The sequence below is a fragment of the Leucoraja erinacea genome, chromosome 11, assembly GCF_028641065.1.
Source record: "Leucoraja erinacea ecotype New England chromosome 11, Leri_hhj_1, whole genome shotgun sequence".
NCBI classification, from domain to species: domain Eukaryota; kingdom Metazoa; phylum Chordata; class Chondrichthyes; order Rajiformes; family Rajidae; genus Leucoraja; species Leucoraja erinaceus.
Genome location: NC_073387.1, coordinates 26243684 through 26265193, shown reverse-complemented (window position 1 = coordinate 26265193; position 21510 = coordinate 26243684). Strand labels below are relative to the sequence as shown.

Below are 21510 nucleotides of genomic sequence, written 5' to 3'. Positions count from 1 at the left end.
CGAACACAGGTGCGCAGTGTAGAGTGGTGTGCAGTATGCTCTAAATAGCGACATCTTCACCACATCTGCACACGCACCAAATTTACGCAAAATAATATTTGCCTGTACATACAGCATGCGTCGTTGCCTATAAATATCCTCATCATCTGTCATTTGTTCTGTAATAAAATGCCCTAGCTTTTTACCTTATTACAGACACTAAGATTATTGTCAGACAATTTAAAATCAGGAAATTTTAGACATTTATCCTCTTTGGTTCTACAGATCATAACATCACTCTTACTAGCATTATATTTAATATCATGTTCCACACCATACACAGAACATATAGTAAGGAGCTGCTGGAGACCAGCGCTAGATGGACCAAAGACCACAAGATCATCTGCATACATAATATGGTTCACTAAAATATTACCAATCATGCACCCAGTATTACAGGCTTTCAATTGTTTGGACAGGTCATCAATATATAGATTAAAAAGGGCTGGGGACAACATTCCCCCTTGTCTAACACCATTGCTAACCCCAAATGGGGCTGAGACCCTATTGCCCCATTTTATTTGCATAGTCTGGTGGGCATACCAGTAGGCCAGAATTCTCACAATGTATTTAGGCACCCCTCTGACTCATTTTACCAAAAAACTTTCTGTGATTAACACGGTCAAAGGCTTTGGAAGCATCAATAAAGCATATAAGGATTGAAGAGTTTTTGCCTCTATATTTGTTTACAATCTCCTTTAGGGCATATATGCATAAGTCAGTGCAATGTTTAGCTTTAAAGCCAAACTGGTTATCTGTGGAGTAAACAAACTAATTTATTCTATCCAGCAGAACTCTTTCTAAAACTTTTGACAATATGCTGGCTAAAGCTATGGGCCTGTAATTATTTAGGCTGCCTACTTTACCAGCTTTGTCCTTAATGACCGGCACTAACAGAACAGACAACATTGAGTCTAGTAACAAGCCATGAATCATAAAGCCAGTAAAACAAATAGCAAGGAGAGGAGCTATCCTCATACTCGCATACTTAAGATGTTCAGCAGAAATATGATCCAAGCCACTTGCTTTGTTGTTGGACAGCTTGTTCATGGCATGATACACCTCATGTGACATAATCACCATCGAGTCATCTGTCATCATGATGACAATAGCCTTGTCTTCAGCTATCTAAATTGCAAACTATTGGATACCCATCCCATATTCCTGTATAAATCCACCCCCCCCTCAAGCCTTTGGTCACCATTGGTAATATTTCTGGTTTTGTCTTTGGTTTTGTGTGAATACCCAGGTAAAACTATTTGAAGGGTACTATATTTGAAAATGCCATGTGAAGCACTGTAAAGGTTGTTTTGTACTATGTGCAGACAGCAGTACAGTAATGGACTCTGATCTTGCTTGCTCAAGACTCAACTCATTAGCAAAGTAAACATTAAAGCAGGGTGAAGCCATAGTGATTGCAGTTCAGGGTACTGATGTGAGTGGTAATCATAGAGCATTTTGGATTAGTGAATTCAAAGTGTCACATAACGTCAAAACTGAAGCCAAATTCTTCCTATCATTGTTATTCTGGTACTAGTTCATCCACGTAGTGATATATTCATACTTCCGCAAACAGGCTTGAAGTATCAATGGTTCTGATAAAGTGTGCAAAAGGCAATTTCTGACTTGTCATTTCTAGATGATCCCCTGAACTAGTTGTTGTTCTTAAAGACCAAAATTCAAGAGCATAAACCTGACAAAGCTATTAATCGGTAGTAGAAGCAGAAACTGCTTCACGGTTACGGTGGTGCAGTGGTAGAGTTGCTGCATTACAGCGAATGCAGCGTCGGAGACCCTGGTTCAATCCCGACTACGGGTTCTGTCTGTACGGAGTTTGTACGTTCTCCCCGTGACCTGCGTGGGTTTTCTCTGAAATTTTCGGTTTACTCCCACACTCCAAAGACGTACCGGTTTGTAGGTTAATTGGCTTGGTAAATGTAAAAATTGTCCCTAGTGGGCGTAGGATGGTGTTAATGATGGGCGGGGATCGGCGAAGACACGGTGGGCTGAAGGGCCTGTTTCCGCGCAGTATCTCTAAACTAAACTAAGACTAAACTAAATGATCAACACAGTGGGACGCATGTGTGGAGAGAAAACCTGAGTTAACGCTTCAGGCTAATGCCCTTTCATTAGAATTGAGAGAAAGTATAAAATTAGCAGATTTTAAGTTGGAAGGGGGGAATAGAGAGAACAAAGGGAATCTTGGTGATGGGTGTAGGCCAAGAGTGAGTGACATGTCACATATTAATGCAACCTGGTGGTGAAGGCATGTTAATGGCAACTAACCTGTCTCAGATTCAGATTCAATTTTAATTGTCATTGTCAGTGTACAGTACAGAGACAACGAAATGCATTTACACAACGAAATGCACTGAAGAAGAAATAGAAGAAGATGAACAAGAACATAATGTGTGGGGGGGGGCAAGGGGCGGGGAGTTGTGAGAGAACAGTGTTAAAGCTGTGAAATACAGAACATAGCATTTGCTGGAAAGATCAAATAAATGAAAACGATGGAAATTCATAGCAAATCAAATAGTATCTGTAGAGAGAGAAATTACTTAAGTTCGGGTTGATGACTTTGCATCGAAACGGGTTAGTTCTGATGTAGTCTGGAAAGGCTGGTTATTCGAATAAGTTGAATGCAGCTTTAAATCGTACATGTGTTACAGCCCTTGGAATACAGTAATTTCAGGAAACCAGTGTGTCACAGATGACCATTTTTGATTTGCAAAGTCATCAAGGGAAATGGAAATTTCGGGTTGGGACCCTTCTACAGACTGATGGAATAGGGGAAGAAAGTTGGAAAAGAGAGTTGGGGCGGGCAAAGCCTGCTGCATGATAACTAGATATGGGTGAAGATTGATTTGCAGATGGTGGAGTCAAAGGTTAGAGGTGCAAAGGAGTCAAAAGGGTATTGGATAGCAAAGAAGAGGAATTAAATGTAAAGCCGTAGGCAGGGATATTGATTAGGGGGTGGGGTGGGTATATGAAAGAAGGGGAGATAAACAGGGAAATGGGGGAATCGGAGAGGGTTGGGAAATGGGCATCAGGAGGAGGGGAATTGAACAGGGTGGTGGGTTGGTGGGGGAAATGTGTGTGTATCGAGGAGGAGGGTGTGGGATGGGTGGGGGGAAAGAAGGCAGAGCAGGGAGGTATTACTTGAAATTGGAGTCTCTGATGTGTGTGCCGTTGAGTTGTAGCCTACCCAAGCAGAACATGAGGTGTAACCAAGTTCCAGTTAGCAACCAAGTCCTTAGCAGACAGAGCACAAGTGTTCAACAAAAGTGTTCTTCCCCCTACTCTATCGATCTCGAGAATGTTTCCAACCGAAAACACCGTCTGTCCCTTTCCCTCCGCAGATACTACCTGACCACTGAGGTTTTCTAGTAGTTTGTATTTTGCTAATGATTTCAGCCTCTGCAGTCTCTCGTATCTCCATGGTAATTTTTTATCTGTCTACTGGTACAGCCTGATCTGATAGACAGTTCCAGCACACTCTAATTTCTCATTTCCAACAACTGCTCAGTATCTTAGAGCAGTGCTTCTTAAACTGGTGAATTAAATTATTTTGGGGTGAATTAATTAATTTGTTTTTTATTTATGTGACAAAATAAATTACATATAAAATTATACATAAAGGAGAATAAGACGAAAATTACCAAAAAACTATAAGAAAATTTAGTCGAGGGTAAATAATTTTGTGATAAAGACTCACGGGTGATGACACTGAAATAGTTTAAGAACCACTGTCTTAGAGTTCCAAGTTTGTTTGTTTTTTTCTCTCTCTCCTTTCTCTTACATCTCCTTGTCTGCAATTGGCAAATACCAAGCTTTCATCACCTCTCACCTGCCATTTGTCATTCATTCTTTCTTGGGCCTTGCCCTATCACTCACATTCCCTTTGTTCTCTTCACTACTTCCTTCTCCTCGACTAAAAACATGTTTGTTGTCTAGCTTTTCTAGTATTTAAATCTCATCAACTGAAACATTAATTCCTTTTCTCTCTCTAGATGTTGCCTAACATGAGTATTTCCAGGATATTCTCTTTTCTTGCTTAAAGACCACGCCATGGTCCATGGTAGTGCCGTTATAACTGGTGCTGCAAGATGCACACAAGTTGCTTCTTTCCATCGTATTTTTCTCTCACACCCTCAATGTTTGTAAGAAGCTGATTAGGCCAACTGTAGTCGTTCTGCCTTTAATATTTGTTTTTATGTTGGTTATAAACCTTGAGCTCTTGGTAACTTTACTAAGTAGAATTATAAAGCTGCCAACATTTTACCCTCTGTCGCATCTCATTATTGGAGAACATAAAATTGAACAAAAGAGATGGTAGAAATTCAATGTCATGTTGTCGATCATTATCAAGCAGTAATCCTGCAACATTTTTTCCAGAGAATCTAATGAGTGTTATTTATTACAGATTGGTAATCTGCAATTGCACAAACTGGATGAACTGGACTGCCTGGTCAATGGCCTTTTGCACATTGACTCTCTCAGTTTTAATGGCCAGGCAGAATGTTACTACTTTGAAAATGCCTCTGATCCTGAGAAATGCCAGAAGATGCCTTTCAACCTTGATGACCCCTACCCTTTGCTCGTCGTGAACATTGGTTCAGGAGTCAGCATATTAGCTGTGTACTCAAAGGACCATTACAAAAGAGTAACTGGAACAAGGTAAGATGTTAAAAGCAATGAGAACTCTGCTTTGAACAGATAAAACTTGTCATTCAACATCACAGTGTGTATGTATTTTGGTGAAAATGCATGTGATTAAAGTTTGTCCACCAAACCTGCCATATGAAGCCGGCAACATGTGGGTCTGACTCGCATTGCTGCAATCACAACCTGGTCTCAAACAGTGGTTATTGCACAATGTCTCGCTCCAAGCTTGGAAGTAGAGAAAATCAGTGTGTCTTATGGACAAATTAGCCCAATATAAGCCAATTAGCATTAGATGTGAGGAAAGGGGCCATTTACTTTCAAATACTCTGTTTACTCATTCTAAAATACCCAGTCTTGCATCAGATATTAATATTTTTGTTGTTTTTGTTTTAGTTTAGGAGGTGGAACCTTCCTGGGCCTCTGCTGTTTGCTTACAGGTTGTGAGACTTTCGATGAAGCTCTTGAAATGGCCTCAAAAGGCGACAGCACTATGGCTGACAAACTAGTACGGGACATCTACGGAGGAGACTATGAACGATTTGGTTTACCTGGATGGGCAGTAGCTTCCAGGTAGGAAGTGACACATGTGATAGGCAAATGGTTATTTGTAATATTGTAATTTGCAGGCAGATTGTAAATGATCTGTAAAAGTATTTAATCACCCAGAAGTAATTTAACCAATATTTTATGCAGGTTAGCATTACTTGAAAAATAAATAACACTTCATTCTGAAATTAGAGAGTGCTCTGCAGATTATCATTATTATAGTGAATAGAAAAAGCTAAAAACGCACGCAAGGCTTGTGAGCAAACCGTTGGCTGGGAGTCTTGCCTATAAGGTCAGCCTTGCGTTGTTATTTGAAATATATATATATTTTTTGCAACTTTTTACTTTCAGTCGCCATTTTTTTTTTAGTCCTGTCTTTTCTTTTTGAATTAACTGACTGTTTCTAATGCAAGTAGTATATATATATAGTATTCGAAAAGCTGTCATTATATCTGTTGCAGGGAGGAGCAAAAGACCAGGAATGGCAACTGTAATAATATTTATTTAAACAGTTTTAATTAAAGTGGAAATTCAAAATCTATTTGAAGGGTACATATTTTGCACTGCAGCTTAAATATGTTAAAGTATAAATTCCCACATATTTTATCAAATAGTTTAATGAAATTGCATCAGAGTTGAATGTTTACAGTATGGAATTGGGCCATTCAACTTTGTGTCTGTGCAGGGTGTATAAGGAGCTATCCACTCTCACCCTTTCCAACTCTTCACAACCTTTATAGCTTCAGTATTTCATGCGCAGAGTTCTGGTCATCCCATTACAGGAAGGATGTATAGACTTTGGAAAAGGTGCAGAGAAGGTTTATCAGAATGATGCCTGGATTAGGGGTTATTAACTACAGGGAGAGGTAGGGCAGGCTTGGATGGTTTTCTCTGGAACATTAGAGGTTGCGAGAAGACCTGATAGAAGTATATACAATTATGAGAGTCGTAGATGGGGTAGACAGTCACCCATTCTCCCAGGATGAAAAAATCAAATACTAGAGGCCATAGCTTTAAGGTGAGCGAGGCAACGTTTAAAAGGGATGTGTGGGACAAGTTTTTTTTTTTTTAATTATTTTTTTATTATGCAAATGGCAGTGAGTGCCTGGGACATGCTGCCAAGAGTGATGGTTGAGACAAATATGATAATGGCATTTAAAAGACTTTGGGTAGGCATATGGATATGCAGGGAATGCAAGGATATGGATTATGTGTAGGCTGGGAAGAGTTGGGTTCAGCACAGACATTGTGGGCCAAAGGATGTGTTCTTGTGCTATACTGTTCTATGCTCATCCTGATGTTTTTTTAAATGCATTGAGAGTACCTGCCTCTACCATGCTTTCAAATAATGAATTTGAGATGCCCAATGTTCTTTTAGATTAAAAAAAATATCTTGTTTATTACTTAATCCTCCTATCAATTGTTTTAAATCCATGTCCTCCCTAGTGAGGGAAGCTGATCCTTCCCATTATCATAAAATCCATCAGCTTTGTTAGTTACAAACAGCAACTGCTGTTGTTATGAAAGTGAGATGATAATGGCAGCAGTTTGCCCAGAGGAGAACGTGTTTAGTTTTGCCTTGTGAAGTAAGTCAGTCACTGTTGTTTTTGATTTCTCGTGATGGTATCGATGGGTTGTGTAGATTAAGTAAGGCGCTGTTATATCATATTAAAAAAACAAACAAAAAAGCATTAAAATATGTTGAGTTTCTCCTTGGGCTTTGGAGCTGCATAAAGTTGTACTTTTTGAAGTTCGAGAGCTGGTCTACTCATCCTTTTTTATTTTTCCATCTTAATTATTCATTGATAATCACTGCCAAAATGCCTACTCATGACAGTTAAGGACACCATTAGGCTGAGCTGTAACAACTTCCACAGTTCACCAGTACTGCCTATAATGCTTTTTCAGAATAGCATTTGTATAACGATCACTGGTTTTCTACCTGCGGGTACCCAGCACCTTTAGAATTTATTTAGTTTTTGGCGTAAAAATAACTGACTGTTCACTTAGTTTAGTTGCTGTACGTTTCCGCTATGTACATGGGTAGAAGATGCCTCAAAAGTATTCACAGTGGACCGAAGATGGATGGATGGGGTTGAGGAAGATTTGGTCTGATTCGCTTTGTTTAATATTATTTTAGTAAATACAAAATAAATCATGTTGGATATAAGTGGGTATTTCTTTTTTTATTCCCTTGCAGCTTTGGCAACATGATTTGCAGGGAGAAGCGTGATTTAGTTAGCAAAGAAGACCTTGCAAGAGCTACCTTGGTCACCATCACAAACAACATAGGATCCATAGCTCGTATGTGTGCACTGAATGAGGTATAGTGGTTTTGTCCCCTTTTTTTGTATCTTTACGGTATTGTGTATTTCCTGGAAGACCTCTGAAAGGCAGAATATACCATAATTGAGAAAAGTTCAATTTGACCGTGTTTATTTTTTAATTTAACTGAGCTTTGCGCTCAGGTGTTGAATTGAAGTATCAGGTAAGTTATTTTAGTAAGTTCATAAGTCATAGGAATAGAATTTAGTCGAGTCTAGTCCGCCATTCAATCATTCTGCTCTATCTTTCCCTTTCAACATTTTCCTGCTTTCGCTTCGTAACCTTTGTCACCCGCATTAGTCACAAATCTGTCAATTTCTGTTTTAAAAATACCCAATGACTTGGCATCCATGGCCATATGTGGCATAAAGTCATTAAAGTAATCTATCAACCTTCAATTTTACTTTGTTGCGTTGACGTCCTAAATATCCTGTAAATAGTTGTTCTGCTGCTGAGAGTCATATTTTACACAGAACTGAGTGGGGTAACGTTTGGCCTCGGGCTCTTCACTTCGTTTACTACAACTTCTTCACGATTACACACTGTGTACTGCATTGCGCTTACAGTTGGAACATATTAAATACATTTTCTTCTCACACACTCTTCACGGTGGCTACTGATTAAAAGGTAGCAAATCCTAATGGTTTTATTCTTTCTTGAATCAAACTTTACTTGCAGGCATGAAGACATCAATCTCCATTCTTTTCTTTTTATAACATCAGATAATGAGTGTTCTGTTTACGTAATTTCTGCTGCATTAGTAAGATGTTTACTAATCTCTGGAACTCTGAATCTCTGGAACTCTCTGCCACAGAGGGTACTTGAGGCCACTTCATTGGCTATATTTAAGAGGGAGTTAGATGTGGCCCTTGTGGCTAAGGGGATCAGGGGGTATGGAGAGAAGGCAGGTACGGGATACTGAGTTGGATGATCAGCCATGATCATATTAAATGGCGGTGCAGGCTCGAAGGGCCGAATGGCCTACTCCTACACCTAATTTCTATGTTTCTATGTCTATGTTTCTATGTTTAAACTAATTAATAAATCCACATTTTACCTTGGCAACACTGAAACTGGAGGCAGTTGAAATGGTGCCTCTGATGTTAAAACATTTGATGCAGGTTTAGACTAAATTGTATTTTATTTATTGTTCCAATTAAAATTGGTGTAATATCAAAAACTCTGCATGTTTTACGTGTCACTATTTTAGAACAAAGTAACGTGTTCAAAAATGGGTAACATTACAACATTCATTTGAATGCCGTTTGGATGAAACCTTCTCAATAACCTGCTTGTTGTGTTACCTCTTTTGGAAATAAAAGTTTCCATACCCCAAGTTCCATATGCTATCAAGATGGACATTATTTTGGATACATGTCTGCTGTGATCTTCATCTTAATATTTTCTGATAGTACACACAGAATAATATTTTTTCTCAAAGTTACAATGATGGCCAAAAGCAGTGAAAAGATCTTGGATTCTCTATACTTTCGGCTTCTTTACAGTGCTGCCTTGTGACGTGAAAATCAAGCAGCATTGTACAGGGCTATGAAAGAACGGAGACTTGGCACCTTTGCAGACTAGAAGGAACCCTCCGTTTGCTCACTGCAGCCTTGCTTCACCAACTAACTTGCCCAAGTCTATATCTATTCATGTAATTCCATTGTGATATCTGATCAAAGCTGTTTTTTTGTGAAAGCCACAATAAGTTTATAAATTAACTCGAGCAGAACCAAAGTGAGCATTGTCAATGCAATCGTTGTAGTTTCAGTGGGAGGTAAAACCATGATCCAAGTGAAAACTAATGAATGAAAATGAGCAAAGATTTAGAAGGTGGCTTCTACAATCTGTAATACTAGCACAATAAATGCCAGCTTCTTGAAGAGTGCAAAATAAACTTCCTGCTTGGTGATATTTTTGGAGACCCATATTCAGTCTGAATCAAACTTTACTTGCCGGCATGAAGTTCATCTCAACTTCTTGTGCACAATTGACATCAATCTCCAAAACATATTTTCTTTTTGCATAAATGGTGTTTAACCTCAATTAAGTCCCAAGTTAACATCCTGAAAAGTGTTCTTTGGAAAGCATTCAATTTTGGGTACATTCTCAGTGATTGACTGTCAGGGTCAAGTGATGTTAAGAGCAAACTGAGCTGATACAAACATTTACTTTGAAAGTTTAACCTTTGAAAACAATCTTCCATGTCTCCTTGTGTAGGAAAGAACTGCAGATGCTGGTTCAAAACGAAGGTAGACACAAAATGCTGGGTTATCTCAGCAGGACAGGCAGCATCTCTGGAGAGAAGAAATGGGTGACGTGTCGGGTCGAGACTCTTCTTCTTCATCCGAAATGTCACCCATTCCTTCTCTCCAGAGATGCTACCTGTCCTGAGATGATGCCTGTCCCACTGAGTTACTCCAGCATTTTGTTTCTTGCTTCCTTGTCTCCTTAATTGACAGAGTTTTTTTAAATTTGGAAATACTTGCATCTGTTAAAGATCATTCAAGCACACAACTTCAGGTTGCAATGTTTTACATTCTACCGAATCAAACTCAATGTTTAATTTCTTTGTGATTTTGGTGCTTGCAGAAGATAAACAGAGTTGTTTTTGTTGGCAACTTCCTGCGAGTCAATACACTGTCAATGAAGCTCCTGGCTTATGCATTGGACTACTGGTCAAGAGGACAGCTGAAGGCATTGTTTCTAGAGCATGAGGTACATATTTCAGTGGATGGTTTGTTGTCTAAAATGATATTATTGTAGTCTTTTGCGTCTTATCCAAATTAAAAATGGAATTTACATTTAGTTTATAAACAAAGTGTACACATTTTTAGGATGCATTACAATGAAATCAGATCTATGGAGATTCATTTGTTGTGTTATGTTTCATGATACTCAGATTTCAAGGTACTGTCACTGAATAGAGTATATGTGGAAGGAACAGATATCGTTTTGGGTCAGGACCTTTCTTCAAATAAAACCCCTCGCCTGTATCTACCGAGCACTGACTAGGCTTTGGCTTGCCTCTCCTCTCTTCCTGCTTTCCCCACTCCTCCCTCCCCGCCCCACAACAATCAGTCTGAAGAAAGGTCCTGACCGTAAGCATCACCTATGCTCTTGGAGATGCTGCCTGACTCGCTGAATTACTCCAGCACTTTGCGTCCTTTTTTGTAAACCAGTATCTCCAGTCCTTTGCATCCTCGATATTCTCTTCCTATAGAAACCAGAATACCTGCCTGAGACTTTTCCCATATTGAGCTCCCATGTATCTACAACTACTAATTAAATTGTCTTTAATTCCCTTCTGTCATCTGCATGACCTGACCATGTAGATGTAAACTTTACAACGCAACTCCATTCCTTTATGTAATTCATTCATATACGTGTTGAAAACTGGGGCAGAACCTCTTGTTACAGATCACATTACATTAGTTACAATATTCTATTTTTCATCCAGTTACTAACTGCTTCACAAGCTTAGCTATCATTTATGCGTGTGTGTGTGTGTGTGTGTACAAGGGTGCACAAATATGAGAGACTAGCTGGGTTTCGGCCAATGGCCTTCATCAGTTACTGGTATTGATGTCGAGATCCATAGTCGGGGAGTTACTGGAGAAGGAGACTAGGTTACATGAACTTCACAAGATCTTTAACTTCCTTAGATAAAACAAATTCAAAGTATTTTACAGTGATACATTTTTTTATACTCCAAGATATTTCATCAATATATGTAGAGCAACGTCTCAGAAATAGCATAAGAAATTGAGAAAATTAATTTAAATACGTATTGGAAACAGAACTGTTTGTTGCTCACTCATTTTGAAAAATTAATAATGGCTTTATTCTGGAATAAGATTCATCCCTCGACAAACATCACAAATGTTTCTTGTTTTTTTCCATTATAACTATACTGCAATGACCTATGAACTACTTGGCCTCAGTTTTTTGTGAGGGAAAATTCAATATTGGTTGAGTCATTACCATGGAAGGCTGTAGAGGTTTGTGAGACAATAGACAACAGGTGCAGGAGTAGGCCATTCGGCCCTTCGAGCCAGCACCGCCATTCAATGTGATCATGGCTCACCGAGCTGTGAGGCAACTATTCTATTAGCTACACCAATGTGTCGACCGGTAGCAGTGAATGGTCCTTGACAAGAACAAAAGTGAGGAACAGCTGAGAACCTTTCATTAATGTGAAGGCCAAGAGGTTTCAATCTTTTCATCACCTCTACTTTTAGTGATTGGAGCAGAAACGAGCTGTGTTAAACCACTATTTTCTTTGAAAAACTACTGTTCTGTTAAAATATAGAAATTAAATGTCCATACCAAAGTTCTAAATTGCTTTATTTTTAAACTTCAGGGTTACTTTGGAGCAGTCGGTGCTCTGCTTGGACTTCTTAATTCCACTTAGAACTTGAGTATTCTACATCACGGAAATGGAAGAAATATGTACAGCTGCATAATGTTTAGGGAATGGGAAACAAATGCATTCATCCAGGGATAAAAACCTGTTAAAAATCTGTGACAAAGATGAGCCACACTAAAGGCTGGTTTGTATTACTGAAGTATTCTTTCTACTTGAATTGTGAAAAATCTTACTGTTTTAATTGGGTCCAGTGTATTGGGCATTTAACCGCAGTTAGTTTCTCGTTACAATGTTCCAAAATATTTCCTTCTATTGTCACATCAACTGAAATTATTTGGGGTTGTTAATCTAATTTTGGATTACCGTTAGCTCATTTATTTGGTCTCCATGGTACCCTTAAGCCTCTGCAAATCAAAACTGCTTTTACAATTTTGATATCTTGGTATTAGCTGTGGATTACAGAAAAATAAGTACTGATTTGCAGAGCTATTATGGAGAATGTGTATGTAACAACACCTGGGACTGGTTATCTACCCAATGGAGAATGTTTGGAAGTTGTAAGACTGTTTGCTTTGTAATATAGGTGCATTTTAACATGCCTTCCTTTAGAAATAACGTGAGAAAATATGTGCAAAAATCTTCAATGTTGCCAGATTCAATATTGGCAGCTATGACGAGAGCCCATTGTCCCGGGAAGGTCCACCTGATATCTCTGTACGTAATCACCTAAAGTGGCTTTTATTTATTTTCTAAAGTAGTTGTTAATTTTATTTGAAAATTTTGTATTTTATAAGGGAGAGGTGTAATTATACCTTTGTGAAATAATGAGAAATATTTCGATCTCTAAAAAGCCTTAAGCCTGTATCAGCTAAAGCTGCACAAGGTAACATCCTTGCAGAAATTGAGGACACCTAATCTTGTATATAACCTTTACCGCCTTTAAAATAGTGCTTTCTGGTGAAGTTATTGAACGTATTTCAATGCTGAGTGTGGTGTATCTGACCATGTGGTTCCATAAACCATCAGAGCAGAGTCTGAGCAAGTTTTATGTTCATCATCGAAACAAGTTGATTGGATTACTCCCTTGAATGTCCTTGATGTTATCTGATTTAATATATTTATGAATTTTGTAGAGGATGTTAATTTAATTTTGTTTTTCATTGAAGAGTGCAATAGTCGTAGACTAGTGCCTTCACGTTGATGTACGGTAATTTCTGACTGAGTGACTGTGACGTACAATAATTGCTGGAGACGCTGATAATCATTTGACAATTAGGAAAGAATGTGAGCAGTATTAATTAAATGTACCCTGATTGTGTATATTTTGCTAATTGGTTGCTACTGTTAGTCGATCACCTGTACAACGATCACGTGCCAATTGTTCATTTAGTCTTCATACCGCACTTAGAGAGCATATTGCTATTCTAGTCTCTGGAAAAGAGACCATTAGTTCAATAAAACGGCCACAAACTATCTGCAGATCATAGCTTATTTTCAGAATTCCATCTGATTTGAACCCTGAAGTTTATTATTGGCATTTGTTTAGTTTAGAGATACAGCACGGAAACAGGCCCCTTCGGCCCACCGGGTCCACACCGACCAGTGATTTCTGCACATTAACACTATCCTATACCCACTAGGGACAATTTTTACATTTACCAAGCTATTAACCTACATACGTGTACGTCTTTGGAGTGTGGGTGGAAACAAGATCTCGGAGAAAACCCAAGGAGGTCACGGGGAGAACGTACAAACTCCGTATAGACAGCACCCGTAGTCGGGATCGAACCCGGGTTTCCAGTGCTGCATTTTTGCTGTAAGGCAGCAACTCTACCGCTGTGCCACCGTGCCGCCCTCTGCAGTTCTCTAAACTGTAGCCTCTACGAACTCCAATTGCAAAGGGAATCCAACTAATTGTTAATAGGATTAGGACCAACTGTTTGAAGGCTTGCACAATAAAGTGTGAACGAAGATTAAAAATAATACAACTGAAAAATAAGCAGTGAAATTAACCTGGACCAATAGAGGCAGCATGTTGGCTGCAACTTGTAAAGAATGTTACCTTCAGTACTTGAATGATTGAATTTTTAATTCATTTTTGTCAGCTCCAAGTACACCATGTTTAACACTTACTTGTTGTCCTGCCGCAATTGTTTGCTGCTTCAGAGAACAGTTAAGAGTCAACTACATTGACATTGGCCCGATCAGCTCAGAATGGCAGTTTTCATTCTGCAAAGCACATTACGGTTTTTATAGAAATCTGTCCTCCAGTCACTTTGTTGTGTTTTTCTCTACTTCTACTACTATTGTGGTATAATTTAAACTTGTATTATCTTAATTATTTCAATGTCTGGATAGTAGAATGATAAGAATTTCAATGATTGATATTTTAATGCTTTTTTCATCATTCCAATCGTAAGTCATTTGTCCTTGGCCAGATTAGCTTGCTACAATGCTTTTTTTTTTTTTTTAAAGGGCCACATTTTAAATTCATATCTGAATAGCAATTTTAGGATGCATGAGAAGCTAATAATGAGGCTTCTTATTGATTTTTGTTTAGTTTGGTGTTGGCATTAAATTCAGAGAGACAGAAAATGTGCTATTAATATCCCAACGGTTTTTTCTGTCATTGTTCCTTTAACTAGTCAGGATTTAATTTGCTCAACATTTTATACTCTTAAGTTAAAAGCTTGTTCTCCTCATCTTTCTGTTACTTAAACACATGGGAAACATTTCCCCCATTTGAAGTAGGTGGTCACCACGACGGCCACGGTGGCGCAGCGGTAGGGTTGCTGCCTTGCAACGCAGGAGACCCGGGTTCGATCCCGACCACGGGTGCTGTCTGTGCAGAGTTTGTACGTTCTTCCCGTGACCTGCGTGAGTTTTCTCTGAAATCTTCAGTTCACACTCCAAAAACGTACAGGTATGTAGGTAAATTAGCTTGATAAATATAAAAATTGCCTTAGTGTGTGTAGGATAGTGTTAATATGCAGGGATCGCTAGTCGGCACAGACCCGGTGGGCCGAAGGGCCTGTTTCCGCGCTGTATCTAAACCAAACCAGAAATTAAAAGCCGATTAATACCCATTTAGCATGAATATCAAAACCAGGAGACTTTAAAATCTATTTGGAAGTATGCAATGAACCCCAATATTGAAAATGAATTAGAACTGGAATTTTGTATATTGTGTGCAACCAGAACTAAAATTATACATGTTTTGAAATTTATTACAACATAGAAGGAAGCCATTTTGATCCATTTGTGCCAGTTCTGCTTTCTTTTTCATACTCCATTTTCCTCCCACCACATGCATCTAATTCCCTGCTGAAAGCCACTACTGCATTTGCTTCTAAAACAAATTTGCAGTGCATTCCAGTTCATGGCATTCTGCCTGCTGGCAGCCTGACTATAAACATTTCCTCCTCGGAGTATAGTTTTTCCTCTCTGATGGATTACACTCCTGTAGTATAGTACTAGCAAAATGTGCATTGGCACATTGAAAGCATGATATAGCAGGGATTAAATAACATATGCTGTATTTGCACGATAGCTCTCTGGCTCCTTTTCTCCACCTGTTTTTAATGAACAGATGTTTGACAATGCACAGCATATTCATTACAAAGGTTGCTTGGTACTGTTTAAAATCAAACTTCAAATTTAGTTCTGAATAGGTGTAGATACTATGAAAATTCATCATCTAATGTAATGGGCTTTGTTTAATGCATACAAGTTACCTTAAAATCTATCACAGCTGGATTCCTTAAGAAACATTTGGCATATGTGGAAGAGAGTGCAATCACGTCAACTCCTTCGTGAATGAAGATTGAATTACAATCTGTACTAACCCACAGATAGAACATGAAGTGTAGAATGAACTTTTCAGCAATCCCATTGGCAATAAATCATAGTAAAATGCACTGTATTTCACAGGATCCAGTGGCTTAACCAGTGATCCTCTCCTTTTACTCCCAACTCCTTCCGCCACTGCCCCAATTGCATTTATTCTGAGCTAAAATATACGCTGCAAAGGTGTGTACGCAAAAAAAATTATGAAAATTGAAAAATAGGAACCTGTCCAGCAGTGTGCTTACATTGTTGTCTCTGTAAGTAAGTAATAAAATCAGGATTGGGAATTTTAGCAGTAGCTGTGTTGAGCCACAGCAGCCGAGATATTTTTCCAAAATGGAATTGGGTGAGTTTTGCAATGGAAAGGAATTTATCCTTGGAAGCTTGGTACTGAAGTTCTTGAGCCCAGCCTAAAACACTCAGTCCAAAACAACTGGTCTCTTGTTGCAAAGTGCAATTATTTAATTGCTAATGTTTGTATTAAGTACGTTATCTTCCTCTTGGCACAATAGATTTTTAAAATTGAGATTTACCTTGAGGAGATGAACCAGGTAGTAATATGCTATCTTATTGTTGTGCCTCATTAAATAGGACCCCCTGTGATTAATTTCTATAAAGTTGAATGTTTCTTCAGGCACTTAAACAATTTTCTTGGTGTTTTGAAATCTTTGGTCTATCCTGTTCAAATCACAAAGTCTTTCCTTAATTACCTGCATACATTTTTTTCATATATATTGGTGGGTAGAAATATTTAAAAAAATAATTATTATTATTAATTACATGATGTGGTAGACAAATGAACTAGTACCACTGTAATAAGTGGGTAATTAAAGATTCAGGTCTGCCATAAAGTGTGTCTCAAAGAGACAAATGAACTCCCCACTCTACTTGTTTTCATTACTGCTGTTTAATTTTTTTCTTTCTCTCTAATTAGCATAATTCTAATAGCAAAGCATATGAGTTTCTTTGCAAGCTGATTTATTACTATTTTCTATTTTAAAATGTTACCTTTTGGGCAATGCTTAACTTTCTTGTGTCACACCCTGACATCTGCAAACATCTCTAGCCTCTGACTATTACTATGGAAAATGTTCTTGTAAACTTGTCACACTATAATTTCATTTCATACACTTTGGAACATTTTTGTAAACCATCGCTATTATAAATTCCTGTGTCTACCTTCATTAAAACATTTTTTTAAACAAAAGACTAGTGTGTAACTTCAAGCTGAGCAATAGCTTGGGTCTGCACACCCTGATTCAAGATTGGCTTAACACCCCTGCATGTGCATCACCGCAGGAGGTTCATGAGTATTTAAAAATAGAATGTTAGTAACGTTTGGACTCTTAGGTAAAATTTAGTGGAAGGTTTCCACTCTAAAGTTAAATCTGCTGATGGTTAACTTACGAGACCTGATTAGCAGTGGCCTGGATTTTAGACTAGGATGTGATCCAATCATCAGTACTTAGTTTGCCTGCTAAAGGGTAATTGACAAGTAGTAACAATTCCTGTAAAACAATTTGAGAAAACATATTGAAGGTGGAGAGACTAAACCTGTATAACCTTAATTATTTCATAACGCATGAAAATCATACCTAGATTTTGCCTGTGAACAATAATCCATTCTTGTGATGCATCAGTTTTCAGTCCAATAAATGCATCAAAGCAGTGCTTTAAGCGAATGTACAAGATCCAATTGTCTGCTAGCTTCCAAATGTAACTAACCTAGGCCTGTCATTTGAATACGTAGCTGACCTGCTAAATATTTCATTATTTTGATTTGATCTGCTGTCATTTGCAGAACTCAACAAATGAGATCAAGTTAGGATTTTTTTTTTCTCCCTGTATACTATTGGTGCAATCTTTTAAAAGAAAAAGGACCAAGTTGTTAAGCTGTTTTGAAAGGACCTTATTCTAAAAGCATTTTGTATGAATACTTTTCCCCTTTGATGAAATGTGCTGACTGTTAAAATGAAAAGCGTATGCATTGAGAGCAAGATTTGTACTGAGAATGGTCTACTTTTACATCCCATTTAAAAACTTCTAAATTGTTGAGTGTAAGTTTCATAACTGATTTACGCGTCTGCTGGCCAATATACCTGAAACAGTGTGACACTTTCCCAAAACGTTCCCCGTTCTCAAAAGTTGACTTGTTTGCTGAGGATTCATGTAAAGTTGCTGCTGTTTTGTATCGAAAACTTCCATCATCTGGAGGATTAGGAAAATCATATTCCTAATGTGATTTGAGTATTCTATACAGTTTAAAGTTTTATAGAATGGATTTGAAAGAGATAGATGTCACAAAATTAACGCAGTTTCCCATGATGTCACTTTCCTATTTTTTTTTATTTTTAGAAGTACCTGAAGTGAAGGTGAGGTCAGGCTGGAGACAAAGATAAATCATTGTGTTTATTGGAGCAAGCTCTGACACAATATCAGAGAAGTGTATCTTGATGTCAGAATGAGCAGTTTAAAATGTGAATCTAAGCAATGTGTTTAATTTATATGGTTTAGATTCCAGGTTATCCAGCACATGTTTAAATGAACAGTTTGCATGTTTATTGGGTTTTGTTTTGCTTTTTAAATTATCTGTATGGATTTAAATTCAATCTGTGGTAAATGATGAGAAGTAATTATTATTAGTTCAGGATTATGAATGAAATAAATAACTTATCCAGTCATTTGTAGACATTAAAATATGAATAAATTCATTTAAGCGGTATCAAGCTGCAAATCAACTAGTCTCATTCTTGCATGGTTAAAATAATCTCACTATAGACCCATGTTGCCACCTGGTTAGAGTGAGGATTAGGATTCATGTGCTAAACTTTGCAAGCTACCTAGCTTTTAAAACTTTTTTAGCTGAGGAAGTGTACAAATACATGGCTGAATTGGAATACAATGGTATCTATTGTAAAACCTGTTAACCAATTGAATTGCTGACATTGAATTTGGATTTTTGGTGCTGTTAAACTTTGGGTAATGTTTAAAAGACAGCAAGAGGGAAAATAACTTCCAGTAACTTTTAAGATATTCATCTTTCTCCAACCCCTGCCAAAATAGGTTAAAGTACATGGTGCACGCAATTAGTTACATAACAGAGATTATATTAATATTAACAGGAAGTTTATCGAAAGTCTTGTTGCTTACTTGCACTTTGTAAAGATAACGTTTCTGGATAAAACTAAACATCATGCTGATATTTTGCATTTAATAGATACTTGAATAATTTTCTGTATGCAGAGTTAACTCTAAGTATTGGGTCTTGCCGATTGTGGTATTATTCAAAATCCAAAACTCAACTAGAGTAGGATAGGAGCTTCATACGCTTTGCCTTCCAGGATTTTGCCTGTTTGACCAAAAATGTAATCTTCTAAAAGCTGGATCTGATTAGCTAAGTAAAGGCTTTCATAATTAAAAATGGACTTCTGAATTCAGGATTACATTTTTGAAAATGTACGGAGTAACTGTCGGCTCACAATTCCCGCGTGGGTGGCATGTCAACTTAGCCTTTGAAATCAGTCTGATAATAGGAACTAATGGATTTTTTTTTTTAACTTCATAGTTATCATAAGAGCATGCAGATAAGAAGCTATTGTCTTGGTGTGGAGTAACAACTGAAACCTGAATGAAACCAATAATGTATCAAATTCAGTATGCATAAGTTGCCAATTTCAATAATTCCAAGAAAACTGCAACCCCTCATTGCCTCGGAACAGTGTGTGGTGGTGTTTTTATTTTCAGGTGTTCCCTGAAGTCTATCTTAACTCGGGGAAAATTTGGATAGTTACACACGTCTTGAGTTTTCCCCAGAATAAAATAATGTGCCACCCTTGACAGTTTACTGAGTCTCGGAACTCATTTTGGAAAGACTTCAGCCCAGGAAAATGACACGCATCTCTCTTGTCGCAAGTTCTGAGTATTCCAACTAAAACATCAGCTTAACCTAATTGATTAATTAATGCAATTATTGAGATAATCAGTCACCAGCTGCATGAGGTTATCAATCCAAAGCACGAATAAATTGGCCACAATGTTACGAGGAAAAAGAAGATTTAATATACAAGTATTCTACTATATTAAAAAACTTACATTTGAAATCTTTTAAATACCTAATTTCATTGCAGTTCAGTAATTTTAGGCTAATCTGTGCTGGGTAAAGGTGCTGTTTAAATGACCTGGTATAACTATAACACAAAGTTTGTACAGAGATTAATAAGATTGAGTTGTAGATTATTGTTTAACATTTATTTAGATGCAGATGTACATTTTTTTTGCCTCGCTAAAGTTTGAGTAAACATGTTCTATAATTTGCTGCCTTCTGCACGAGTGTGTATGTTCTGCGTATTTTTTGTATTATTATGAGGTGTCTTGCTCTTAAACGATGGTTTATCTTTTCCTTCACTAAAACATCCAAAGGCCAAAACTTATACTGTTAGCATTCCCATCAACCATTCAGCTACAGTCTGTTGCAGTACCTGTTGCATGATCTGATCTGTTCTTGTTTGCAGGCCACATTGTACATTTTCTGCTGTTAAAATAAAACTAATCTTTGATTTAAATCTTGGACTTAATTTCATTTTGTTCAGCATCTTATTACATTTGAAACTAAACTCGTATATAGCCTGCAAATCCCTTCAATTCTAGCAAATCTTGCCCAGAGAGTGGTAAATTAAATGAGATAATGCCTTTGGAGGGGAGAGGGCAGTGGGAGGTGTGAAACAAGGTAGTGGAAGAAGCAATAAATGGAATGATATAGAGGAACAGAAAGACCTTCATAGTAACTGAACTGGTAAAGAAGCTGCAATGTTATCCTTGATTAGCTGTTGTATAGAATATTAGAGCAGGGAGGTTATGATGGAACTAAATATTACACTCATAATCCATAGGTAACATTCTACAGATAGTTCCGGTCAGCATGGCAAAGGTGTAATTCTACTGGTTGCAGATAAGATTGGTAAGAATGGTGCCTAAACTGGATAATTGTATCTAACAGATTGGATAAATTAGAATTGTTTTATATGGGACAGAAGAGGCTGAGGAAAGGCTAAATTTAGGTGTTCAAAATTGAGGATTATAAGGGAGGAAGATATTTTATTCAGCGTAGGCTGTGGGCCGAGCATCAAAAATGTGTCTAGAAATCAGTTTTCGTGACCCAAGTCACCAAACTACATGAAATTTTCCACAGATTTAGATGAAATATAATTGAGAAGGAAGTCATAACTCGTCATTGCCGAAAGCTGCACATTAATTAATTAAACTAATTAGAAAATGAGATCGGGACAGTAAGCGCCATCTAGTGGCCAATGCCCATATTACACGATGGGCAACCTATTTCCGTGTTGCAGTCCATTTTAACTATATTATTATAACTATATATATTCCAGATAGTAATATAGGTATAATAATATAATATATATATAATGATAATATAATATATTATTATTAATATAATATATTATTATACCTATATCTATTCCAGATAATACAGGTATAATAATATAATATATTATTTAAAAAACATGATATAAATAACACTTGGAACATTGTGTGCAGTTCTGGTCACTGCACTATAAGAAATATATGACTGCATTGGAGAGCAGGCAGAGTAAAGAAGATTCATTTGTGGACATTAGACACTAAGTTCTGGAGTAACTCAGCGGGTCAGGCATATAATATATTATTATACCTATCTATATTCGAGATAGATTAATTCCTCC

At 37.5% G+C, this 21510-nt stretch overlaps 1 protein-coding gene across 1 annotated transcript in view; it reads left to right on the top strand.

Annotated features, from left to right (window-relative positions):
- LOC129701617 (pantothenate kinase 3) overlaps positions 1-20352 on the top strand; it is a 29225-nt gene extending 8873 nt beyond the window's left edge. The window contains exons 3-7 of the mRNA XM_055642930.1: positions 4463-4716; positions 5098-5274; positions 7451-7574; positions 10168-10293; positions 11939-20352. Coding sequence (XP_055498905.1) covers positions 4463-4716; positions 5098-5274; positions 7451-7574; positions 10168-10293; positions 11939-11989 — 732 coding nt within the window. The 3' untranslated portion in view covers positions 11990-20352. The remainder of the gene's footprint in view (positions 1-4462; positions 4717-5097; positions 5275-7450; positions 7575-10167; positions 10294-11938) is intronic.
- The last annotated feature ends 1158 nt before the right edge of the window (positions 20353-21510 follow it).